Genomic DNA, 23,655 nt, shown 5'->3' with positions numbered 1-23,655 from the left:
GCGGTTTTTTAACCACCTCAAGCCCAGATGCGCTGCCCGGCAGCCCAAGTCAGACAGACAACAGGGATGGATTTCCTCCGGGGCGGACCAGCTAGGGCAGCGCCACGGGGGCGGGGATGGGCGGGGCTAAGCTGAGCTTGGGGCGGGGCCTAGTTGGCCTCGCAGACAATTAGGCGGGGCGGGACCGAGCCTAGCTGGGGCGGGGCCGATATCGGGGCGGAGTCTCGCCAGGGCTGGGGCGGGGCCGAGAGTGGGGCTGTACCGCCTTATAAGGGGTGGGGGGCCGCGTCCGCGCGTGCGCGCCCTGCGTGTCTGGTTTCTGGAGCGGCCGTCCGCTTTTTCTTACGCAGATGGGCTCTGTGGCCTAGCGCCCCTGTGCCCACCGTCCGTGATCGCACGCCGAGGCCCGCGAGGGGTCGCCGCCGAGGTGGGGCCCGGGCGGCGCGTGGATGAAGTCGAGCGGCCCGAATGGGAGGCAGGGGGCGGCTGGTGCGCGACGGCTGGCGGGGCTGACTGCCGGGCTACCGGGAAGTCGGAAGGGCGCGGGTGGGCAGGGGGCGACGGATAGGACCCGGGGCACGGAGCTGGGGGCCCGCTGGCCACAGGTAGGGCCACTTCCCGGAGCCCCAGGCCGGCAACCCAGCGCACAAAGCGCCTTTATTGTCCCTCGCGGCCGGTTCGGGCTGGTTGGAGCCGCCCGCGAGGAGAGGGCGGGCCGAGAGTTCCGGATCCCCGCCTCGACTTGGTAAACAAACCCGGCCTCCGCCCCTCCCGGGAGCCCACAGGGCTGACCTGACCCTGGGGTCCGAGCGGGTCTACTCAGCCCGGGTGGGGAGCACCCTTCTACGGAGGCAGCAGTGACCGAAGGGGCTCCCCGACCCCCGCGTGCGCAGGTTTCCACCAGCCCGCAAGCAAGAGCATGGCAGCCATCCCCTCCAGCGGCTCGCTCGTGGCCACCCACGACTACTACCGGCGTAAGTCAGCCCCTTGCCCGCGTCCTAGTCCGTCCCGAGCTCCCCCCGCCTAGAGCTTGTGGGGTCAACTCCAGTTGCTTGAGAACCTGTATCCGGGTGGGGAGTGAGCTGCTAAGGACCCTTGGCACTGGCCTGCGCTGCCGGTGAAGCCAGTGCTTGGCCGGGTGGACTGGAGGCCCGGTGCCCCGTGGAGCTGAGTGGGCCTCTTCTCTCCAGGCCGCCTGGGCTCCACTTCCAGTAACAGCTCCTGCGGAAGTGCCGAGTACCCTGGGGAAGCCATCCCCCACCACCCGGGTGAGTGCAGTGTCCCCTCTGTCCCCAGGGCCGTCCCCAGGGCCATGCCCAGGGAGAGACAGCAGCACTTTGACTTTGCCTCACTCCTCTTAGGTCTCCCCAAAGCAGATCCAGGACACTGGTGGGCTAGCTTTTTCTTTGGAAAGTCCACTCTCCCGTTCATGGCCACAGTGCTGGAGTCCCCAGAGCAGTGAGTGTGCCTCTCTGGGGACCAGTGTGAGGGGAGGGGCGGGGGCAAGTGGAAACAGCCCCTGACTTCCTGCTCTCCCCCAGCTCGGAGTCTGCCCAGGCCTCCACCAGCACGATCACCTGTGACCTGGCTCGGGAAGCTGTGGGGAAGCAGCAGCCCAGCGGCCAGCCTGGCAAAACCAACTGCAGGCCCCCATCCTGAGTGACCACCACCAGCTGCCAGGCTTCCTTCCAAGGCGCTAGGCTCATCAGAGCCCTCTTCCTTCCCCCGCCCTGTACCCTTCCTTCCCTTCCTCTCCCCAAGACCAAGCAGGCTGCAGTCAAGGGAAGCAGTTCGGTTTTTAATATCAAAACACCAAAAAGGAAGTTGAGAGAACCCCACTCTCTGCTATCCGAGCCACACGAACACGCCTTCCTCACATCCCGGAACCCTGTGCCTTGCACCAAGTGGACAATAAACTCCAAGAGTGAGCAGCCTGGTGTGTGTGTGTGTGTGAGAGAGAGCTGTGTGTTCCCGCGCCCCTGAGGGAGAAGTCACTAACCCCTCAACCTTCTCATTTCCAGGTGTGAGAGAGCTGGCCATGCTCCTTGGCCTTCCTGGAACCCCTCCTAGGGGCCTTCTCTGAGGTCTGACCCAGGTTCATGTGGGCAGACAGCTCCAGTGAGTGTGGAGCCTTGCATCTGAGAAGGGGTGGGGTCCCTGGCTATTTCGGGAAACCAGGGAGAGCAGGCAGTCCAAGAAAAAGCTTCCAAGGCAGCTGCTGAGGTCAGAGCCCTCTATTGTGATTCCACCCCTGGCCCCTCTTGCTGCTGCTATAGGAGGCCGGCAGGGTCTCTACCTTGGGGTCAGAGGGATGCCAGTGCCCCCTGGAGGACCTTGAGGAGGCAGTCCTCAAACTTGCTTGCCCTCTTTTCTCCCATGTGTCTTCTGTTAAGGATGTTACCTCCTCTCTTCTCTTGTAGGACACACTCTGGACAGGGCCCCCAACCCCCCGGGTGGATCTGAGGCCCCGGCACCCCACTGAGGCAGAGGGGAAGCAAGTGTGGGAGGCTCCTGTGGGTCGCTCTCACCAGGGAAGCCCAGCTTTGGGCAGAGTCTGACTCCGGAGGCCTGTGTGGTGTTGCGAGGGAGAGGTCCTCATCCTCTGCCAGCCTCCTGGGACAGGCCTGAGGGGTGGGCTGGTGGTGTCCACATTCAGTGGCCAGCAGAGTTTGACTGGGGTGTGGGGTCAGGAGAGGGCAGTTCAGTGAGGCAGTGGACAGAGCTTTGGTGTGAAGTCAGAGGCTTAGAGGGTGGCCTCCCATGCTTGGAGGGCCAGGCTCTGCTGGAGGGGCCCATCCTCTGGCCGCCCCACCCCAACTCTGTTCTAAGTCACATAAGTCATTTGGGTGGCTCGTAGCCCCCAAAGCCTACACTGTCTGTCCCGCCTGCCCTCTGTGTGTCCAGGCAGGTTGCAGGCTGGGGGGCAGGCTCTCCTGTGGTCCCAGGGAAGGCTGGTGGTCAGTGCTAAGGCTGGGTGGGGGGGTCCACCTCAAGGATTAGCCGGACCCCCACCCAGTCCTCCTGGCCACAGTGTCCAGAGGAGGCCCCCAGACACGCCGGGGCAGGTGTTTGCCAAGGCAGGTGGACAGGAACAGCACTGGCCCCCGGGGAGCAGGTGTCAGTGCCTGTCTCTGCGGAGGACTGGGGGGGTCACACCCCCTCAAGTCCAAGGCTCAGGCAGGGCCAGGGGGCAGAGGAGGTGCAGCCAAAGCCTAGGTCCCCACCACACGGCCAGGGAGGCTTGACCCTGGTCCTGCTAGTTGGTGGGCTTCAAGTCAGGACCAGGGACAGGTCCATTCTGAGGAAAGAGGGGTGATCTGGCTCCAGGGCAGACGTTGACTGTAGGGTGCCTGGTACTTTGCAGGTGCTGGCATCAGGGGAAGGGACAGCCCCAGCTCCAGGCTGCACTGGGGAAGGGGTAGGCCCAGGTCTGCCAGAGCCCCTTCCCAGGAGTGTCCAGATGGTTCTGGGAGTGGGCCGTACCTTCGGCAAATCCTCAGTGAACTGGGGTGGTCCACAGCCATGATCTGAGGTCCTCAGGCCTTGCTTGACTCATGAGGGCTGGCCTGGCCTCTGGGCAGCTGCAGGGAGGCTGTGAGCTCAGAGCGGGTTCTCGTACCTCGTTAGGCTGGAGAGCTTCTCCCACAGCCCTTTGAAGTAGGGTCTCTGCTCAGGGTCCTTGTGCCAGCAGGAGAGCATCAGCTTGTGTGTGGTGGGCGGGCACTCTGGGGGGCGGGGCAGGCGGTAGCCGCTCTCCACCCTCAGGAAGGCCTCGTGGTTGGACATGCCTGCGGTGGGTGGTACAAGGGGGCTCTGGAGGCAGGAAGCCAATGCCCTCTGCACCCCTGGCACTCCTACCGCCCTCCTCTGGCTGGTGGCCCGGAAAGATACTCAGTGAGTGGTGCAGGGGGTGTGACCAGGAGGCAGCCCCCTACTGCCCCGCCGACAGTCTGCAATGCTGGGACCCAGTACCTGGATAGGGCGTCTGACCCCTGCTGAAAATCTCGTGGAGGAGAACCCCGAAGGACCAGATGTCAGACTTGATGGAGTAATGCCCTCGGGAGAGCGCCTCTGGGGCGGTCCACTTGTAAGGGACATTGTGGTCATAGGAGAGATAGATGTCCTCCTGCAATCAGACACATGCTGGGGGTGGGTCTGGGGGCCGCCCCTGCAGCAGGGACAGAGCAGGGGAGCCTGGCATGTGGTGGGCAACTGTGCGGTCAGGACCCACACCATGTCATGGCTTCCTGGGAGCTGAGCTGGCAGACCCTGTCTGGATACCCACAGGCCGTGCCCCCGAAAAACCACAGTCGCAGAACCCAGTGGAAAGCCTCCCAGAACACGGGGCAGAGAATCCCTGAAAGTGAGCTTTGAGAAGACTTTGGCGGGGACAGCAGGTTAGCAACCAAGCTAGGGGGATGCAGGGTCTGCTTGAGGAGCAGTCAGGAACAGCTGACACTTAGCTCTGGGTGTCATGACTGAAGGAACCCCAAATTCTGTGTGTTAATGGGAGTCCTGGAAGTGCTTGTGTCGCCAGCCTGCTGGGCCAGGCGCCTCCCCCATACCCCGCTTGCCTGTGCGCCCTGCCCTGCTGTGCCCCGCTCAGCGGAGACTTCCGTGTTCACAGCTTCTGGGCACAGGGCTGTCCTAGACTCGTCCAAGGGCCTGCACTGCCCTTCCAGGAGCTTCCTAACCCTGTCAAGGGACAGCTTGGGCTCCATAGCCCATATCTCACCTGAGAACGGGAAGGCCACAGGAACTTCTAGTGGTTCGTGCCCTCATTGCCCGTGCCCCGCCCCCTCGGCTCTCCACCCTGCCCCACCCCTACCTTGATGAGCCTGGCCAGCCCGAAGTCCCCAACTTTGCAGATGTTGTTTTCCCCGACGAGGATGTTCCTGGCAGCTAGGTCCCGGTGTATGTAGTTCTGTGATTCCAGGTAGCACATGCCCTCGGCCACCTGTGCTGCAATGTCCATCAGCTCTGAGACAGGCAGGGCTTTCTCGTCGGAGTCTGCAGAGGCCAGGGGAGGCCAGGGTGAATGGGACCAGCCAGGGCCAAGTCCTCTCTGCAGACTCGCGTGCTCAGGGGAGGGGTTGGGACAAAGGGCAGATGGCCTGATTTCAAATTGGAACTGTGGAGCCACTGCAGGCCTTGTAGAGGCTGATAGAGTCAGCATATAGCCCTTTGGAATTTCCTTCTGGGAATCCACACTGAAGCAGAAAGAACTCACATATGTACACAGGTGTTTGGCCCAGCATTATTTACATGAAAACCTCAGAAGGTTTCAACAACAGGCACCTAAGTGGACGTGGCACATCCACGTGGTCGCCCACAGACTATCAGGATTTAATTTCTGATGAACATTTAATGATATGGGAAACTGCTTACAATGATCAAGTGGAAAGTATTCCCAATGTGCTGTATTAAAATAGACCCCCCCCGATGCGCACACATGCATGTTGGGTGTAGTTTATCCTGTGTGCACACTTCCTTTTGCAGCATCTCTGCAGTCAGGCCGCGTCTGCACACAGTGGCGTCTCCGCTCACTTGCTGCGGTTGTCTGGTCTGGGTGTTAAGTGATGGCTCTTTTTACAGATGATGAGGTCTGTGTGTCAGTGAGATACACGGCATGAGAGTGTGTGCGGGTGTAAGGCTGTGTAAGCATGTTCACAAACACCAGAAGAAGGGACAGCATCTTCCAGGCTGTGTGTCCCAGTAGCAGGAGGGGTGGGCAGCCACACCAAGCCTTTGACTAAAGAGGCCTCAGTTCACTGTGGGTGCAGGAGTGATGGGTGGCTTTTCTTGTCTTTGTTCTTATCTGTATTTTGTCAAATTCCTACGACAAATGGGTGGTACATTCATCATATTTTAAATCCTTTCGTAAGCAGAAAAGTGCTGAGGAAGCCCCCAGAACCCCAGGCTGTCCTGTGCATAGTATGGAGTGCATGTCTATGCACATCTCCCGTTCCCTCCAGTGGGCACAAGTCACTCTGGTGGCCCCACTCACCCCGCAGCAGCTCCAGCAGGCTCCCCTTGGGCATGAGCTCCGTGACGATGTACACTGGATCCCCCACAGATGCCACCGCGTACAGAGCCAGGATGTGCTTGTGCCGCAGCTTCTTCATGGCCTGGATCTCCGACTGGAACGTGTGCTGATGCAGAAGGTCGGCTGTGGGGGTGGGCAGCCTCACTGGGTGTGGCCCCTGGAGAAGCTGGGGGCCCTCTGCCTGCCCCTCCACCCAGCTGCACCAGCAGCAGCTCAGGAAAGGTGTGCACCTTTCCAGATACCCCATCTCCCAAGCCAGGATGCCAGGGCAGACACAGCTTTGTCCCCACTGTTCACATGGGGGGTCCACTGTGCCCACCAGCGGCTCTCCCTACACCCTGGGCACCACAGACACCCCCATGGGGTTTACCCCTGACCCAGCCTGATGTGAAGCTAGAAATCCCCCTAAATGTGCTCCCTTGCAGCCCTGGGTCCCTGGTTCCTGAAGTGGGTGATCTGAACCTCTGGTGGTTCATCTCTTAGATGAACCTTTTCAGATATCTGGTGATTACTTATTTTAACAGCTTTTCTTCCATTTACATTAAGAATCTAAAATTTCCTGTTAGGATAAGTGCACTTGGGTCGCAGCATGAAAGGAGAAAGCCACCCAGATGCTGCAGTGGGTGCCACATGTGGTCCAGGTTAGGGTGCTGAGTGGTGGGCGGGGCGTCAGGGCGCAGGGCTGCTGGGCCACCCAATGCCTGCAAGCGAGGCTGAAAGTCCCTGGCCTGAGGCCCACTGACCTCGGGCGATCACCTTGATGGCCACTCGGACCTTGTCCTTCCAGAACCCTTCAAAGACCTCCCCGAAGTAGCCGGAGCCCAGCTTCCTGCAGAGCGTGAACTCCTCCCGTGGCCTCTCCCAATCGTCACAGTGGGGCAGGGGCTCTGGCTCGTGCTGCAGGGACATGGGGCGGGGGCACCCGTCCACGCGAAGTCAGCCTCAGCCACGTCCTACTTGGGAGGGTCCTGGTGTCCAGCACGTGGCCAGGCTCACAGAGGCTACCCCCAGCCAGGCTGACCCCTTCTGTGTCCAGCAGACAAAAACCACCCTCCATCTGCTCTGAACCAGTGACACTGGCCTGAGTGCTATTCCGACAAAAGTCCTGTCTGCTGCCGGCCAGGGCATATGGCCGGAGAGACTTAGGACATGGCAGGAACACAGCTGACCTCTTGCTGGCCCAGGGGTGAGAGCACACCCTCCCCCTTGCCTGGCTCTGTACAACCACAGCTGCCCGGCTGCCAGAGTCCCCAGACAGTGTCCCTAAGGGTCCCCAGGCAGTTGAGGCAAGGACCCACACCCATCTCCACTGGAGGGTTCGTGTCCCTGTAAAGGGCAATGGGGAGGCCAGGGTCTGGTGTGGGGGTCAGGGGGCCCTACCTTCCGGCAGGGCGAGGTCAGCCGCAGGCCGTGGGACAGGCTCTGGACCTTGTGGTGGTCCACGAGCTCAGACAGGCCAGGAAAGGACACAGCCTCGTTGAGGTGCAGCCGGCCGGCCCGCCACCAGATCTTATAGTGGCGCACGGTCTGCTGGTCCCGCACTGGACGGAGGGGGGCACTCGTGAACAGGTGCCAAGAGGGGCCCCCAACGGGGAAGGTGAGGACCCAGCAGGACCTTGGAACAGGGGCCCAGACAGTGGGGCCCGCGCCCACCAAGGGTCAGAGCTCCCAGGGCAAGGTCTGGACGTCCCAGGGATGGGGAGAGGATAGGCCAGAGGAGCTGAACTCTACATGCACAAAGGGTTTAGGGACCAGGAGTCCAGAAGTCAGGCCTGGGGTTGGGCGGGGGCGCTGTGGAGCAGGGAGAGCAGGAAGTAGGTACCCGAGAGGACATAATCGGCGCCAGGCTTCTCGCTGACACGAATCAGGAAGGACCCCTGCTCGTTGCCCATGGCCTGCAGTCGGTGCAGAGCTTCCGAGCGAGAGATTCGGCCAAAGAACCACCTGCAGGATGGGGGCACCCTGAGCAGGACAGATCCCCCCAGTGCCCCCACCTTAAGTCTCAGCCCCTACCTTAAGTCCAAGCCCTCACCTGACCTGACCCTCTGCCTCGGGTCCCAACCCAAACGCACAGTTGCTCTCTGACACTCACTGATCCAGAGTACCCTTCTTTGCCCACTGCCAACCCTAAATGTCCCAAGTGACCAATTCTGGATACCAGGAAAGGCCTGGAGATCCAGAAGTGGGAAAGGCCCCCCACCACCCTGCCTGGGGCATCCCGTCTGTGGGGATAGAGCCCTCTATCCTGTGGGTGCAGCGACCCATCCCCAACTTCAGCTGTGACTCTGCAGCCATGCACTTGGACCCATCTTGTTTGGATTTTTTGTGTTTTTTTTTTTGTTTTGGCCTTGCCAGACAACATGCAGGATGTGGGATCTTAGTTCCCTGACCACACCTCTACAATGACAGCGCAGCCTCTTAAACACTGGACCACCAGGGAAGTTCCTGGGCCACACAGTCCTGTGACCCTGTGGCACCTTCTGCCCCTGGGGCCACAGACACACAGTGCTCAAAAGCCCTGGGACCTGAGGATTCACACGCACCAGCAAACACCCATTCTCACACCCCGGCCCCCAGCGCCAGGACAGGGACCAGCCTGGACTCTGGAGGGTGGAGTGGGGCCAGTGGGGCTCCCCAGGGAGCCTCTGCTGCCAGCTGCTCTGCCTGCTGCACCCTCGACTCCTCAGGCTCTGTTGAAACGTGAGCCCCCGCACAGAGGACCACTGCCCAGCACTGAGCCCTGTGGGGCTCACAGCCCACTCCCACCCACCCACCCAACACCTCTGGAGTCTCTCCCCTTTGCTCCCAACCCCACCTCCTTGCCTCCTTCCACGTCTCGATGTACTGTGTTCCCAGGGACTCGGGGCCTTTGCCCTGGCCATGCTGGCCCCGCCTGAGGCCATCCAGTGTATGTTGTGTCCCTCCAGGAGGACACAGTAGGCACTCCATCAGTGGGGCACATGGGCACCCAGGGACTTCCTCCTCCAGAGCCTCCCCCCACCCAGAGCTCACAGAACCTCCTCGGGTCATGTGAGCACGCCCAGGCCAGGCTGCCCCTGTGGCCCAAGCTTCCTGGGCAGCCCCTCAGGACTGTAGTCACCTCCCAGAGCTACCTTGCCAGTGACAGGCAGCCATGCTGACACAGGAAGCATGTCTGTGGCCCACACCCCGGCCGGCCTGTCGCAACAGCCTTCCCACTCCCTCTGATGAGGCCACATGTCTGGTTTCGGGTATTTAGAAGGGGAGCAAAGCTTCACTCCCCAGAAGGCCCAGACTCTGCCCTCTCTGGGTCCCACACGGTGCACTGACCATGGGGAAGCCCAGGGGAGGGGCCACAGTCTCAGGACCCCCTCCCCAGAAGTCACACACAGATGCCCAGCCAGGGATCCCAAGACCAGGATGGTAGGCCCCACCTCTCAGGGGGGCAGGGGCAGGGAGATGGAGCCATGGAGTCCCAATCTGTGGCAGCCCAGGGCTCCTGCCCACACCCAGAGCCCAGCCACAGAAACACAGAGCTCTGTCCCTACAGACCCCTGCCCCAAGCTCATGAGGGGCTGCATGGCCCAGGGATGGGGGTGCCTTGGAGTGACCCACCAGGGCCACAGGGACACTCACGGCTCTGACTCCACTGTCTCCTTCTCAGCCAGGTAGTTGTGGGGCACGTAGCCCTCAGCCAGGGCCCGGCCCGCCCCATCCAGGCGCACGGCCCACCACCACTCCTCCTCCTTTCTGGCCACATGGAAGAGGTCCCCTGCCCGGAAGCTCAGCTCCTCAGCAGTCCGAGCCTCAAAGTCCCAGAGGCCCACGTACTTGGGGCCCAGGGGAGCCTGGCCCTCGGACCCCATGGCTGGTGGAGCGGCAAAAACTGGGCTATCCAGCCTTGCCTTCTCCGGTCCAGCTGGGAGCAGCATGTGGGCAGGGCTGTCCCCAGCAGTCTGTCCCTGCCCCACTAAGCCACCACCCATTTCCCTGTGACGAGGCGGCCGGGCCAGCCACACCTGTGCCACCAGGGACGGTCCCTCTCGGGCCTTCTCAGGCACCCTAGGCTCCTGAGGGCCAACCCATGGGCCAGGTCAGTCTGGGCACTAACTGATCAGTTAACACCTGCCAAGAAAGCTGCCCACCAAGCGGTCACAGGTGCCACTGGCCACATGGCCAGACCTAAGCACCAGGAGAAGGGAGAGGGGAGTCACCGATCAGGCAGGAGGTGTGGGACTCGGAGCTGGAGGGGACGGACAAGGCATGCCCTCCCCAAACCCCCCCAGGACTGTTGTTGCTGAGCCTGGACCTCAGGATGACCAGTTCCCAGCAGGGTTCCGACCAGAAGCCCAGGGCTGCTTCTCTGCTTCTCCTCTGGGGGGAGCTCCCCCAAAGCCCAGGCACCTCCTCCCCAGCTGGAAGCTGGGGTGCCAGGGACTCTGCCCGATGGGAGGGCCATGAGGACAATGAGCAAGGGAATCACACACTCATCCTGCTTGTGGGCGGGTTCCCTTTTATTGAGAAGAGATTAGGCACCACCCGCCACTCTGAGATCAAGAACAAGCCTGCTTGGCTCTGACCAAGGAGGGCCCAGAGGGGACAGACAGATGGCTGGGCGGTGAGAAGTTCCAAAGCCCCCAACCCCGCACACCTACCCCCTCACCGTTGGCCACAACTCTCTGACCCTCCTTGGCCTTGGGCCCCGCCCCTGAGCCATGTCCCTGGGGCCTCTGGTCCTGCCTGCGTCATACCAGCAAATGGGAGGGATCTGAGGCTGAAGCCCGGGCCCTCCTAAGGCACCAGTGTCAAACCTGTTTAGCTTGTGCTGATGATGAGCCTCCAGGAAGCGCTGGTGACCCCCACGCACACCTGCCTCTCCTGTCACCCCACCCAGCATGCTCCCCCCCAACTCCCAGGATGCCTGCCAGCCCCAGTTCCCACACACAGCAGGAAACGAAGAGGGTGAGTCCTTCAACGGGGCTGGAGCCCGAGCCCCACAGGCTTCTTGGTCTGGGAACCACGAGAGCCAGAGGAGCCCAGCCCTCACCTTCGGGCCCTCCAGCTCTCCCAGGACAGGGTAGAGAGGGGTCAGGGACTGAAGGCCAGGGCAGAGCTGAGGCCCAGCTGCCTGGTGTCCCAAAAGGCTGAGGCCAAACCCTCCTGCCCCCTCTCCCATCTGCCTCGGGGAGGGGGATGGCTGGGGACTGTGTCTCAGGCTCTGACCCACAACCAAGGTGACTGGGGCCCAAGGGGTCCCTCACCCTCCCCATGCCCCTCTCCCCTGCCCTCTGGGAAGTCCTCTGCCCTAATTTCTCCAACCCTGCACAGACTTTTTCTGAGCATTTGAGCAGCTCCTGGGGCAGGAGGGTCACTTATCTGAACCCTAGGGTCCCATCTTCCTGCCCCATGATGCCTCTGCCCCTTCTGTCCCACAGGCCTCCGGAGCAGAGCTGCCAGCCTGGGGCTACCACGATGAGAGTCAGGAACCCTGAGGGCAGACCCCACCTGCCCAGTCCCCGTGCATGTCCATCTCGTGGGACTGGAGCCGGCAGGGTGAGGTGAAGCCAACAGTGCACGACGTCCTGTGACAAAGCCACAAAGCCGTGCTTGAGATTAGCCCCGGGGCAGCAGCTGCACCTGGAAACTGGCTGCTTCCTGTCACAGGAGGGCCAGTGGTCACCAGGTGCCCCGACGCCAGAGCATCCACGTCTGCCCCACCCCGACCCTCCACAGTCAGCCAGCACCCAGGACACCAGCTCTAAGACACGATGCCTCCCTGACCTTTGCCGACCCACAGAGAACCGCCCAGAGCGTCACCCAGTCACCAGTCTGAGCTCCCTGTGGCCTGACAACCCTCCCTCCCTCGCTCTCTGCTCCAGCCCCAGGGGCACGGGAAAGGCCTGGCCTCTGCAGCCTCCCCCGCCATCCTGCTCCTGCCCACAGCCCAGGGGGTGTGCTGCCTCTGAATCCCCGGATGTGGGCGCCAAGATGCCCTGGGGTGGAGGTGGGCATGTGAGAGCCAGCTCTTCCTCGGGCACGATCCACCAGATGGAGGGCTGAGCCGTCAGCCTCAGGTCCTGTTCTGGTTAGGGGCTCAGGCCCAGGTGGCCCACAGGAGGGAGCGGCTATGCCAGTCTGTGCCATGTGGGGCCAGCACCACGGGCTTGCCAAAGCCCTAGCACCGACAGCTGCAAGAAGGCCACAGCAACCCACCAAGGCTCCTGCTGTGGGAGGGGGCTCGATGAGGCAGGCACCGGCAGGAGGCCTCTCTGCCCCGTGTCTCCCTGAGGTCAGGGCGAATGTGGGCTCTGTCTGGGCTTCTCTGCTGAGACCCTCCCTCTCTGGGGAACACTGGTCACCCCGGTGGAGGACGCTGGTCCCTCTCCTGTCTGAGCAGGTGTTCGCATGTGTCTGCCTCGTGTGCACAAGCTGTGTGTGCCAGCACGTGTCAGGGTGTGAGGCCCACAGCCAGAGGCTCTGTGGGCTGGCACCAGTTCTGAGCAGCAGGTATTGTTGGCAAACACTGTCCCGTGAGGGGGGTGCCTGGGCAGGAGCCCGGGTCATGTGAGGGTGGGGCGGTGGCGCCTGCTCGTGGCACCCAGCTTCTCCCGCAGTGTGGTGAAGTCCGGCCGCTCTTCCGGGCAGCGCCTCCAGCACCCCAGCATGAGCGCGTAGACCTCAGCCGGGCAGGCAGCCGGGCGTGGGAGCCGGTACCCCCGTGAGATCTGCTGTAGAGTCTCATGGTTGCTCATCCCTGGAGAGGGGCAAGAAGAGAGGCTGGGCAGGTGCTTCCTCCCTTGGCCTGGGAATCACCCTGGAGCCCACCTCCAGCCCTGGGCAGACCCTGCCAACCAGGCAGCCTCCAGGCCAGGTACCCCTTCCAGGCTCAGCGACCCCCCGGGCAGGGGGTGCCTCCTCCTCCAGGTTGGCTCCCACGCTTCCTTCCTTAGACTACCCTTCCCTCCTGCCCTGTGCCACCTGGAGGCCCACCTTCATAGGGACACCGGCCATATGTGAAGACCTCGTAGAGCAGAACCCCGAAGGACCAGACGTCAGACTTGGGCGAGTACACGCAGTAGTTGGCTGCCTCGGGCGCTGTCCACTTGACGGGGATCTTGGAGCCGCTGCGCGGGGAGTATACATCATCCTGGGCAAGGGGAGACCAGTGGTGCATTGGGTGGAGAGGCAGTCTCCCCCCAGCGCCTGAGTCGCCCAGCAGCCTGTGGCTAGAGCCCATGCTGACCTTGAGCAGGCGGGCCAGGCCAAAGTCGGCCACCTTGCAGGCCAGGTCGTCGCCCACGAGCACGTTCCTGGCAGCCAGATCCCTGTGCACGATGCGCTGCTCCTCCAGGTAGCTCATGCCCTCGGCCACCTGACAGGCAAAGGTCAGCAGGAGGGGTGGGCTCAGGGCCTGGCCTTCGGGGCCTGCAGGCGGGGCCGACAGTCAGGCGGCAGGCGTCTGCGCTAGTCACTGCCCTCCACGCCTCCGGGTCCCCAGCTCTAAGTTGGGTGAGGACAGCACCGCCTGCCAAGGCCGCAGGGGGGCACTGTGTTGTGGTTCCACGTCAGCCTGGCCCTGGTTCCCAACCAGGAACAGAAACAGACCAAAGTGGGGGAGGGGCACACTCGGGGTCTGGTGGGGTCCATGCCAGAACTAGTGACCTCGTGTAGGATTAGTGACCCAGAGGGGCCCCACCTGGAACTGCAGTGTCCAGACCACGCCCAACCTCACTCGTGGCCAGAGCCCACCCCGGCCATCTGGGCCTTGGACAATCGGCGTTCAATAAAAAGGCCTGGAGGACCATCAGGAAGGACGAGGCGTCCCCATCCCCACAGTGACACTCACTGCCCAGGAAGGCCTGAAGGCTGCCCTTGCGCATGAGCTCGGTGACGATGTACACGGGCTCACCCGCCGAGCACACCGCATGAAGCCGAATGAGGCGCTCATGCCGCAGGCTCTTGAGTGTTTGGATCTCCTGGGCCAGGTCCGCGAGCTTCACATCGCCTGCGGGACAGGGCAGTGTTCCAGGACCTGCCATAACCACCGCCACCCACCGCTACTGCCCTGGGCTCCGGGGTCCCACCCACCTGGTCTGATGACCTTGACCGCCACGGGCATGGAGCCCAGCCACAGGCCTTCCCACACCTCCCCGAAGTAGCCTTCGCCCAGCTTCCTCCGCAGGGTGAACTCCGAGTGGGGCCGCTCCCACTCGTCCTGCTCAAGGGACTTCTGCAGGGGTGGGAGCACTCAGGGCCTCTGCCTGTGGCTCCCTGAGCAGAGTCCATGGTTTCTCCTGGGGCCCCAGGCCTCCAGCTCTCTGCCCCTGTGCCCCAGCACACACTCGCCTCTGACCCTGCTCAGGGCCGGGGGCACAGGTGCTGACCTCTGGAGGCCTGGCCCTAATTGCTTCCGGACCTAAGTGGCACCTTTGCCAGTGCAGGCATCCACCCACACTCATTACTGTCCCATCCAGGCTGTCATTAAGAGACCAGAGGAACCAGATGGCTGCTCAGCCCCTGGCAGGACTGCTTGACTGGGATCATCACAGATACCATGGCTCCAGCACAGGTGTGGCCGTCCCGACAGGTATCTCTTCCCACAGCCTCCATGCTGGCCTGGGGCTGCTGTGGGTGCCATCCCCGGACACCTTCCCCAACCTGCCTCCCTCCCACTCTCCTGGTTGCTCCATGGCAGAGCTGGGCAGGAAGGGAGGCCATCTCACAGGCCTCATTCCCCTTCCCCCTCAGAGAAGAGAATGCCATAGGGATGAACCTGTGAGAGCAGACCCAACCCCAGGGCAGGGTCGCAGCCAGAGTGCAGAGGAGTCACAGGAGCTTCACCCAGGGTTGAGCTGAGCCAGCTGGACATGTGCTGAAAAGTGTCACGGGCCTGGTGAGGGGCAGCCTGGCGGAAGGGGTGGGGATGGGCCCACCTGGGGTGTGCAGGGCAGGGGGGGAACAGGCGCAACTGGGGCGGGCAGGGCAGTGGGGGACGGGCCCACCTGGGGCATGCACGGCAGCGGAAGGGACGGGCCCACCTGGAGTGTGCAGGGCTGCAGCAGTGGGCTCTGTATCAGCTTCCAGTTGGCCTTGTAATATGCCAGCAGCTCATCCAGACTGGGAAAGAGCCGGTCCCTCTGCAGGTAGAGGCTGCCATCGGCTGCCGTGGAGATGCGGTAGTGGCAGACTTTGGTCTGGGCCCGGACTGGGAGGGTGCAGAGATGGAGACCCCGTCGTGGCTGCAGCCCTGACCCTCCCACCATCTCAACCAAGCGACCTGTACCATTGGGCCCAAGGTGGGCTGGGGGCTGGCACTCCCTGGGAAAGCCACCACCCCAAGGTCAAGGGCACCCTGGTACCTGACAGTGAGTAGTCCCCATGGCTGCTCTCGCTGGGCCGGACAAGGAAGGCTCCCGGTGCGTTGGGGGGGGACAGGAGCAGCTGCTGGGCCTGGGTTCGGCTGATGCCACTGAAGTACCAGCTGCAAAGGGCAGACACAGCAGTCCCCATACTGGCCCAGCCCTGAGACACCCATGACTCCCATGGGTCGGGCCCCAGATGCCCACTCCATGCCGGAGGCAAAGAGAGGAACCTGGTGCCTGGTACTGGGGACCCAGTCCAGGGTCTGCACATGCCCCAGCCCCAGGGCCCAGCCTCTGGAGTCTGTGGGGACTGAGCACAAGGTGGGGGCCCCTAAAGAAAGGACTGGATAGACAACCTGGGAGGGGCTGCTGCTGGAGCCTGAGGTGAGAATGGGGCCTGAAAGAACAGGGGTAGAGACAGGCCTACTCTGGCACAGATAGACATCTGTGCCCACTCTGGTGCTCTGTGGGGAGTGGGCTAGCAAACAACATGGCCAGAGTGAGCAGTGGGGCTGGGCTGAGGCTGAGGCAGGATGGGGTGGGGCAGGGTGACGGTGGGAGAGGCAGAGGTTTGTTAGGAGGTAAAATCAGCGGACATCTGGGGAAGGGTCAGGGACCTGTAGGATGTGGTTCCCCCAGACAGACCCTGGGTGGACAGCAAGCTGGAGACACACTGATTAGGAAGCAGGAGGCCCAGACCCAGGCATCTGCGGGCTCCATCCACCGAGAGCCTCCTGCGGCCAGCCCCTGCCTTGGGGACCCTCTACCCAGGAGAGACTCTCATGTGGGGAGGGGCAACAGAGGACAGTCCCAGGGCAGCAGTGCTTCTACCTTCCCCGCCCCTGAACCCACATCAGGGCCTGGGGGGCAGGGCTGAACCCCCATGCACACCCAGACTTCTGATATGTTCTTGAACTCTAGGCCCTGGTTGCGGAGCAGTGGGTGAGATAAGCGTGGGGTGTCCTAGCATCTTGTAAAGTTGAGGGGTCTCCTCCTGCCTGGCTGGCCAGGGTGACAGGCAGCCAGGTGTCTGAGGGTAATGACACAGCAAATGTGGCAGCCCTTTCATCTGCAGCCCAGACAAACAGTCATTAGCTAGTCCTCCAAGCAGCCCTTCCCCTCCCCTGGACCCTGCCCACCTCCAGGAGCTGCTGACCCAGTCTGTCTTCCACCTGGAGGTACTGTGGGCCCCCTTCCCATCAGAATGGCTGGGGGTGGGGCTGGAGTACCCCTCCAAAGGCACCTTCCTGTGACTCAGGCTTTCCCCCAGATGTACATTTCCAGGAATCGGTGGGTGCCCCGGGAGTCCCCAGGATGCCACAGGTAGCCTGAGTGACATGAGACCTGCTTCTGGTCTGCAGAGACCCAGCTGGGTGCAGGACCTGGGGCCCATGTTAGGGCAAGGTCTGGGCAGCCTCCCTTTCCTAGCCCTGTTCACCAGCCAGTTTCCGGCCTTTCTCAGCCGGCATGTCATCTCTGTAGCACCAGGACTGGAAAGAGATGCCTCTGCCCCAAGGGTTCTCCAGGCATCCCCTCCTTCAAGAAGGCAGGGATGACAATGGCCAAGACATTCAGAGGAAAGACAGGTAGGGGCCATGCACAGAGTTTGGGTCAAAGGCCCATGTACTCTGTCCATAGCCACATAATGGGGACCAGCCCGGCACCAGCACACACTGTGTCTTGTGGACCCTGAGCCTGGGCCAAGAGGTCACATCCTCTAAGGAGCCTTCTGGGAGAGTGCCCAGCCTCTGCTCCCTGCCATGACCACACAACTGGCATGCAAACAGCCAAGGGTCCGTGTGAGCCACTCCTCATCTGTGGACTGCCCTGGCCCTAGGGGCCTCAGGCACTCAGGGGAATGGGTGGGCTCTCCCATCTGTACGCACTCCCCAAAGGAGCCTCTTTGGGAGCAATCCAAAGACCAGGGCCGTGTCTGCCCCATGCCTGGCCCAGAGCAGGAGAGAGGAGGCCAGGTGAATGTGGATAGGTGAGAGGGTGAACAAAGGCACAGCTCTGACCCAGCTTATCACCCCTTCCACACTGAGGTCACTATCTCACCCCTCACAGCACAAGGACGGCCTCTCTGCTCACTCATGTCCTTACCACCTCACTGCATCCCAGTCCTCAGCCCCCTGCCCCCAAGCAATGACCACTCAGCAAACACTGCTGGACACCAGGTCTGAATCCCTGTGTGCCAGCAGGCAGGCGTGGCAGGTACAGTATGCACACACTGTCCAGCATGCACACACCGTACCGCTGGCTCGCGGCCCCACCTAACCACTCCCGCCAGCGTCCCTGCCCCTTCCTCTCCTAGCGCAATAAGGCGCCCATCTTGCACACCATCCTGGTACCACACTTGTGGAACTTGCTCACCGCTGGATGGCGGGGCCTGAGGTGTGATGCTGGATGTGCAGGCCTCAAACTACCCTGCACTTATTACTGACTCCCTAGAGCAGGTGGTACTCACGGCTGATCCGAGAGCGTCTCAGGGGCCACCTTGGCCACGTAGGTGATGGGCACCAGGCCAGTGCGGGGCCAGCCCGAGAGTTTGCGGGCCAGAATGCAGCCGCCCTCCTCCCTGAGGGCGTGGAGCCTGTCCCCGTGGCTGACGCTCAGCTCCTCCGCGCGCCGCGCCGTGAAGTCGGACAGCGCCCTGAAGAGCTGAGCGGGCGCCGGGGGACTGCAAGGCTCCGCGGTACTGGGCTCCTCTGCGGCGGGCTCCGGTTCCAGGTCAGCGTCGGGGTCCGGGAACCGCGGCGCGTCGGTCGGCCAGATCTTGTCCCAGAAAAAGGAAAGGAACGCCAGCCTCTTCCTGAGGAAGGGCTCCATTCCGGGTTCTGCAGGGGGCGGAGGGAGCGCAGCGGCGGGGCTCCGGGACCCCGACGGGGAGACACTGGAGGGGCGGTGGGATGGAGAGCGCTGGAACGGGGTTGGGGGGGGCAGGCGCTCCAGAGACCCCGCCGGCTCCCTGCGGTGCTCAGAGCAGCGCTGGGTGGCCCTCCAGCGCCGGCCACACGACAGCCGTTGCTCTACTCGACCTCTAGGGTGTCTCGCCGGCAGGACTGGTCCCCAACTGCTTTAAGTCTCGTGAAGGTGGGGAGGGCCCAGTCCCGGGACAGGCGTCAGGGCGGGGTCCCAAAGTGGGGCCGTGATGGGCGGGGCCTCAGAGTTGGGCCAGTGGTGGGCGGGGTCTCGTGAGCTGCGGAAGGTGAAGCGGGGAGGTCCCTGTGGGGAAGGGGCAGTCTGCGTTTTGACGGTCAAGCTCACTCTCGTGGTGTGATCTTGTAGCACAGTTCTGCAAGCTGGTCCCCTCAGGAAACGGGCAGAGGATACTTGGGATCTTTGTGTTATTTCTTAAAATTGCAGCTGAATCTCAAAATTGAAAGTTTAATTTTAAGAAAATAGCTGAGAATGAGAAATTTAAAAAAAAAAAAAAAGGATGGAGTCACAGATGGCAGAGGTGAGGACCTGCCTGACCCAGAAGAGGAGGGGAGACTGCTCTGTCCCCCACACTCTCTCTGTGGGTGGGCTGCACGGGTGGACGGTCTTACTTTCGCTGCTTTTCATTCCCTTCCCCACTTTCCAGCTCCCCGCCTCTCCCTCAACTTTGAGACAGCATCCCCTTTCCAAATAATTCAACTATTGCTTCTTAGACCCCTAAATAACGACATAACAACAGCTACAACACATAGACTAAGTGCCCAGGGCACCCCCCACCCCCACACGGTGATGGGCGCTTAACCTGGCAAAACCTCCTCCCGTGAGTGAGGTCACCAGGAGGGGTGGAGGAGGGGCACCGTGGAGAGGGAGGCTCTGCCAGGGGAGGGGAATTCAGAGACAGACACCCTGTGCTGGAAGGTACCCACCATTGACCTGCAAGGGGGTGGAGGCAAGGGCCCTTCCTTGACTTAAGGAGGCTTCCGGGTCGCGACCGGGAACGCGCCCCCGCAATCTTCCCTAGTCGAGGGGGCCCGATCCCCACACTATGGGCTCTCCGCCCACCCCGCCGTCTGGGCGGAGCGTCACAAAGAACCGCGGTCCCCATGGCAACCCGCGGGACGCCGCGACGCGAGGCTAGGCGCCCCTGGTTCCGTGCGCTGCTCCGGAGGCAGGGCAAGTGGGCGCGCCGGGAGGCGGGCGAGGGGGGTGGAGGACGAGGGGAGTGTGGCAGAGGTGGGCAGGCGGGGGCGGGTAGGGGTCGGTTGAGGGGAAGTGGGCCCAGGGCCAGGGGCGTGTAGGGGGGTCCGGGAGGCGGAGGAGGGTGTAGGTCTGGGTAGCGGGCCAGGGCAGGCAGCTTCTTTCCTGAGTTTACCAGCAACCACTCCTGGCTTTCTCAACGGAGAAACTGGGGCCGTCTGGAAGCACCTCTGACCTGTAGCCCTACCTGGAGCTAAAGCTCCCTCCAGAGGCGGCTTGAATCTACCCCAGTCTTGGGCCACTGGACCACTGAAGGGCACAGGCCAGCAATCCTGGTCCTGGTCTGTTGCACCTCAGCCCAGACATCGGTGCTGCTGTGCCCAGGGTTGGGTCTGCCGCCTCCATCCCAGGAAGGTCAAGTACTGGCAAATGGGGAGGGAGACCGACTTGGGTCCCAACCTCACTCTGCCCCTTGGGACTCTCATTCAGCCTGTCAGCTCCCATTTGTACCTCATCCAACTTTCTGGGTGCTGCACAACCTCAGACCTCCCAGTGAAACCACTGGGTCTGTCTTGCTGTCCTTGGGGGTGGCTGGGACCTGGGGCAGCAGCCAGGAATGCTGACCCCCTTTCTCCAAGGAGCCCCAGCCTTGTGGTCAGGACCTGCCAGGGCTGGGAGCATAGCTATGCCCAGCTCTGGGGCACACTGGGCCCTCCTACAGTGGGGAACCTGGGTGGAGGAGAGGTGCAGGAGGAGATAGACTCTGGGATCTACCGTGCGCTTAAAGCCTGGATTGAGAGCAAGCTACCAAGTGTTCTGGGCTCAGGCACCCCATCTGTGAGCAAGGGGACCGTTCAGGGACTTTTCTTATGGGCTCAGAAACATCCTGAGGCCCCAAGATACAGCAGGGCTCCATAACAAGGAACTGGACTGATTGCTCCTCAGAGCTGAGGCCACCTTGCCTGCTGGGCTGGCCCTGGACCTCTGCTCTGCATCTGCAATGGGCTGTGGACGGTCTGCAGGACAGTGGGGTCCCCAGCTGGGGTCTGGTGCTGCTCAGACAGGATCACACTGAATCCTGTCAACAGCTGCAGGGCAGCGGTGTGACCCCATTCCAGATGGGGCTACACAGCTAGGCAGTGGCTGGACTTTCCAAAGCACAGGCCCGATGCCCCCGTCTCAGCCCTTCCCTGAGTCATCACAAAAGACCATCAGTAGAGTGTCGGCCCTACAGTGTCCACTTTTATCCAGATCTGCAGCCTGCCCGCCTGGCCCTCCAAGCAGCCTCTGTCCAGAGAGATGAGCCCTCCTCATGAGTCTCCTCCCACTCCCGGAGGCCAGAGGGCCCAGCATGGGGGCCAGTGGGACTGAAGTCACACCACACAAACACTGCCCTGAGTGGGCCCTGGGTGGGCTGCAAAGGCCAGTATGAGCATTCTATTCACGCCCTGCCCTCTGTCCCCTGCTCCTAGACCATGAACTTCCAGGTGACAGGCCTGGGCCTGGACAAAATGAAGCTGGACAGTCCCCAGTCCTTCCTGGACCAGGAGGAGGTGGAAGAGGCCGAGGATGGGCAGCTGCTGGAGCCCGAGGCTTGGCGAACCTATGTGGAGCGCCGCAACGCTCTGCAAGAGTTCCTGACCTCAGACCTGAGCCCCCACCTGCTCAAGCGCCACCACGCCCGTATGGAGCTCCTCAAGAAGTGCTCCTACTACATCGAGATCCTCCCCAAGCACCTGGCTCTGGGCGACCAGAACCCACTGGTGCTGCCCACCACCATGTTCCAGCTCATTGACCCCTGGAAGTTCCAGCGCATGAAGAAGGTGGGCGCCGCCCAGACCAAGATCCAGCTCCTGCTGCTTGGGGACCTGCTTGAGCAGCTGGACCACGGCCGCTCTGAGCTGGATGCCCTGCTCGAGTCGCCGGACCCTCGGCCCTTCCTGGCAGGCTGGGGGCACGTGGAGCAGCGCCTGGCGGACCTGTCGGCTGTCATGGACAGCTTCCTGGCCATGATGGTGCCGGGGCGCCTACACGTCAAGCACCGCCTAGTGTCTGACATTGGTGCCACCAAGATTCCCCACATCCGGCTCATGCTGAGCACCAAGATGCCCGTCATGTTTGACCGCAAGGAGTCGGTGGCCCACCAGGACTGGGTTAGCCTGCGCTGGTTTGTCACCATCCAGCAGGCTGTGCCGGAGCAGTTTGAGCTGCGCTACAAGCTGCTGGATCCACGGACACAGCAGGAGTGCATGCAGTGTGGCATCATCCCCGTGGCCACCTGTGCCTTTGACATCCGAAACCTGTTGCCCAACCGTGCCTACAAGTTTACTGTCAAGAGGGCGGAGAGCTACACACTGGTGTATGAGCCCTGGAGGGACAGCCTCACCCTGCACACCCGGCCAGGGCCCCCCGAAGGGCCCGCCTCCTGTTGGCTGGGCAAGCTGGGCCCGTCCCTGACCGCACCTTCTGAGAGATGATTTTCTAGTATTTATCCACTAATAAAGAGGAGTATAAACACACATACACAATTAAAGAAACAGACTTACTTATGTTTTAGAGGCGGCAGCAGCCACATGAGTGTTTTTTCCTGACTCAGCACAGCCCACCCATGAGTCCCAGCCCCTTCAGCTTCTGCTCCCTTTTCTGGCGGGGAGCCCCAAGGCTGGCCTTTGCAGGACACTGACCCCTGTAAACAAGCCTCAGCTTGTCTGGCACATGGCTGCCACCATCAGTGGTGAGAACGGCTCCAAGGCTCTGGCACCTCCGCCCCAGCCCCTCCCACGTGCCCCCAGCTCCTTCCCATCACAGTGAGCAGCCATGTGACCTGGGCACAGGCTCTGGCCACCTTTCTTGCCTCCTAGGCTGGGGTTCCCCAAGGGGGATAGATACCCCCAAGTCCTGCCCAAACCTCATTGGGGGCAGTCATGGCACTGTTACTATCGTGCCTGTCAAGGCCAGGGGGCCCAAGGCCAAGAGCACATTTTATTTTGTTTATAATGAACATAAAAGTATTATCTTCTCCCCAAAAGAAGCTGAAGTTCATCTGCACCTCCATCCTTAGGTGAATGAGGATCCTAGCAAGGGAGACTGGCAGGATACCCTGCCCAGATCCAGGCCAGTGGGCAACCGAGAGAGTCTGTCCTCGCCTTCCAGTGCGGTCAGCTCGGCCAGCAGCTTGCTGCTGCTTGTGCACATAACCACTTCGTGAGGGTGAGGAGGATGCCGGCGGCTACCTGCTCTGGCAACTTGGTCCTGCTCAGGTCTAGGAGGAACGGCACCGTGTACCCTGGCTATGGCTGAAGAAGACTGAAGGCCCAGAGCTGCCCCCAGTACATGGCCAACCAGCCTTCCGTCGCCCACCGCTCACACCAGAGCAGTCATTAGGACTTCAGACCCCTGGGAAGATATGGTGTAGCCAGGGCTAGGGGGTCAGAAACAAAGCCCCTGCCCTACTGAAAAGCGGTTTGGTGAGAGAGGGGACTTCAACTGGGTAAGAGGGCCCAGCACCACCCTCCCTCCCTAGATATGGACAGTGTCTTCTGCAGGGTTGGGGTGTCTTCACCTAGGGCTCCCCTCCCAGATCTCTCCAGGCACCTGCTTGCTGCCGCGTACCAGCCAAGGGTTCAGCCAGACTGTCACGCGGTCTGTGGCATCATGTGGCTATGGTAGGGGGAGGGGGACTCCCTCCTGGGTGTCCTGCAGATGGAGTCACCCCAAGGTTCCCAGGGATCCAGAGCAGTGGAGAGTGGGGCATGGGAATGAGAAGCCTAGAGGGGAGAGGAGGAGGGGCCAGCCAGGGGACCTGAGTGGGGGTTTATGCTGGTCATACTGATCCAGAGCCCAGAATACTGGGGTGAGGGCTCGCCAAGAGAATGCATGGGTTCTGAGTGGCTGGCCTTCCGGGGTCCACGGCTCCTTCCCTTGGCCCCTCCTAGGACCTTCCTTATGGTGCCACTGCAGGTGCCAGGTTGTAAGTGACCCACAGCACCCTCCCAGTGCAGCCCTGGAGGTCAGGGCACAGGTCTGCGTCTGCCCCGACCCTCGTGCCTGAGGCTTTCTGCCTCGCCAGCTTCTCTCTCTAGATCCGTTCGCTGCCCTGCACTCACAGCTCCAGGCTTCAAACTGCACCTG

At 62.1% G+C, this 23,655-nt stretch overlaps 4 protein-coding genes across 11 annotated transcripts; 2 read left to right on the top strand and 2 right to left on the bottom strand.

The window, feature by feature from the left end:
* The first annotated feature begins 344 nt into the window (after positions 1 to 344).
* On the top strand, positions 345 to 1,934 carry PPDPF (pancreatic progenitor cell differentiation and proliferation factor). Of its 3 annotated transcripts, none has more exons than XM_020875427.2 (5): positions 345 to 427; positions 894 to 974; positions 1,191 to 1,268; positions 1,362 to 1,458; positions 1,542 to 1,934. In XM_020875427.2, exons 2-5 carry the CDS (start codon positions 920 to 922, stop codon positions 1,657 to 1,659), a joined length of 348 nt encoding a protein of 115 aa, XP_020731086.1. In that variant the 5' UTR covers positions 345 to 427; positions 894 to 919; the 3' UTR covers positions 1,660 to 1,934. The 3 variants fall into 3 exon arrangements, with proteins under 3 accessions (XP_020731086.1, XP_020731085.2, XP_020731087.1); XM_020875426.2 differs by lacking the exon at positions 345 to 427 and adding an exon at positions 471 to 489; XM_020875428.2 differs by lacking the exon at positions 345 to 427 and adding an exon at positions 727 to 745.
* On the bottom strand, positions 1,778 to 10,423 carry PTK6 (protein tyrosine kinase 6). Its single transcript, XM_020875418.2, has 8 exons — positions 9,662 to 10,423; positions 7,869 to 7,990; positions 7,427 to 7,587; positions 6,790 to 6,943; positions 6,008 to 6,169; positions 4,829 to 5,010; positions 3,973 to 4,126; positions 1,778 to 3,788 (listed from the first exon to the last, which is right to left on the bottom strand). The coding sequence occupies exons 1-8, from the start codon at positions 10,009 to 10,011 to the stop codon at positions 3,601 to 3,603; spliced, it is 1,473 nt and encodes a 490-aa protein (XP_020731077.2). The 5' UTR covers positions 10,012 to 10,423; the 3' UTR covers positions 1,778 to 3,600.
* A 98-nt stretch (positions 10,424 to 10,521) lies between these two features.
* Positions 10,522 to 19,395, bottom strand: SRMS (src-related kinase lacking C-terminal regulatory tyrosine and N-terminal myristylation sites). Of its 3 annotated transcripts, none has more exons than XM_070472421.1 (9): positions 19,254 to 19,395; positions 17,855 to 18,792; positions 15,385 to 15,506; positions 15,064 to 15,230; positions 14,114 to 14,255; positions 13,872 to 14,030; positions 13,269 to 13,450; positions 13,016 to 13,172; positions 10,522 to 12,779 (listed from the first exon to the last, which is right to left on the bottom strand). In XM_070472421.1, exons 2-9 carry the CDS (start codon positions 18,214 to 18,216, stop codon positions 12,586 to 12,588), a joined length of 1,485 nt encoding a protein of 494 aa, XP_070328522.1. In that variant the 5' UTR covers positions 18,217 to 18,792; positions 19,254 to 19,395; the 3' UTR covers positions 10,522 to 12,585. The 3 variants fall into 3 exon arrangements, with proteins under 3 accessions (XP_070328522.1, XP_070328523.1, XP_020731076.2); XM_070472422.1 differs by having other exon boundaries at positions 17,855 to 18,759; XM_020875417.2 differs by having other exon boundaries at positions 17,855 to 18,753.
* FNDC11 (fibronectin type III domain containing 11) lies at positions 18,041 to 22,061 on the top strand. 4 transcript variants are annotated; one of them, XM_020875424.2, is made up of 2 exons: positions 18,041 to 18,117; positions 20,997 to 22,061. In XM_020875424.2, exon 2 carries the CDS (start codon positions 21,000 to 21,002, stop codon positions 21,999 to 22,001), a length of 1,002 nt encoding a protein of 333 aa, XP_020731083.1. In that variant the 5' UTR covers positions 18,041 to 18,117; positions 20,997 to 20,999; the 3' UTR covers positions 22,002 to 22,061. The 4 variants fall into 4 exon arrangements, with proteins under 4 accessions (XP_020731083.1, XP_020731080.1, XP_020731082.1 ...); XM_020875421.2 differs by lacking the exon at positions 18,041 to 18,117 and adding an exon at positions 19,421 to 19,500; XM_020875423.2 differs by lacking the exon at positions 18,041 to 18,117 and adding an exon at positions 19,512 to 19,560.
* The last annotated feature ends 1,594 nt before the right edge of the window (positions 22,062 to 23,655 follow it).

This window comes from Odocoileus virginianus, chromosome 9, assembly GCF_023699985.2.
Source record: "Odocoileus virginianus isolate 20LAN1187 ecotype Illinois chromosome 9, Ovbor_1.2, whole genome shotgun sequence".
In the NCBI taxonomy this organism is placed as follows: Eukaryota; Metazoa; Chordata; class Mammalia; order Artiodactyla; family Cervidae; genus Odocoileus; species Odocoileus virginianus.
The sequence above is the reverse complement of the archived record's forward strand: the minus strand, read 5'-3'. Positions and strand labels throughout refer to the sequence as shown.

Bases quoted from the DNA above. Each gene is read 5' to 3' on its own strand.
- FNDC11 (XM_020875424.2), top strand. From the start codon at position 21,000: ATGAACTTCCAGGTGACAGGCCTGGGCCTGGACAAAATGAAGCTGGAC.
- PPDPF (XM_020875427.2), top strand. From the start codon at position 920: ATGGCAGCCATCCCCTCCAGCGGCTCGCTCGTGGCCACCCACGACTAC. The intron at 1,269-1,361 runs GTGAGTGCAGTG...CACTCCTCTTAG, and splicing joins AGCCATCCCCCACCACCCGG to GTCTCCCCAAAGCAGATCCA. The intron at 1,459-1,541 runs GTGAGTGTGCCT...GCTCTCCCCCAG, and splicing joins GTGCTGGAGTCCCCAGAGCA to CTCGGAGTCTGCCCAGGCCT.
- SRMS (XM_070472421.1), bottom strand. From the start codon at position 18,216: ATGGAGCCCTTCCTCAGGAAGAGGCTGGCGTTCCTTTCCTTTTTCTGG. The intron at 15,507-17,854 runs GTGAGTACCACC...TGCCCTTTGCAG, and splicing joins GAGACGCTCTCGGATCAGCC to CTGGTACTTCAGTGGCATCA. The intron at 14,031-14,113 runs GTGGGTGGGACC...CCTGTCCCGCAG, and splicing joins GGTCAAGGTCATCAGACCAG to GCGATGTGAAGCTCGCGGAC.
- PTK6 (XM_020875418.2), bottom strand. From the start codon at position 10,011: ATGGGTGGTGGCTTAGTGGGGCAGGGACAGACTGCTGGGGACAGCCCT. The intron at 7,588-7,868 runs GTACCTACTTCC...CCCTCCGTCCAG, and splicing joins CGCCGATTATGTCCTCTCGG to TGCGGGACCAGCAGACCGTG. The intron at 5,011-6,007 runs GTGAGTGGGGCC...TGGCCTCTGCAG, and splicing joins CCTGCTGGAGCTGCTGCGGG to ACTCCGACGAGAAAGCCCTG.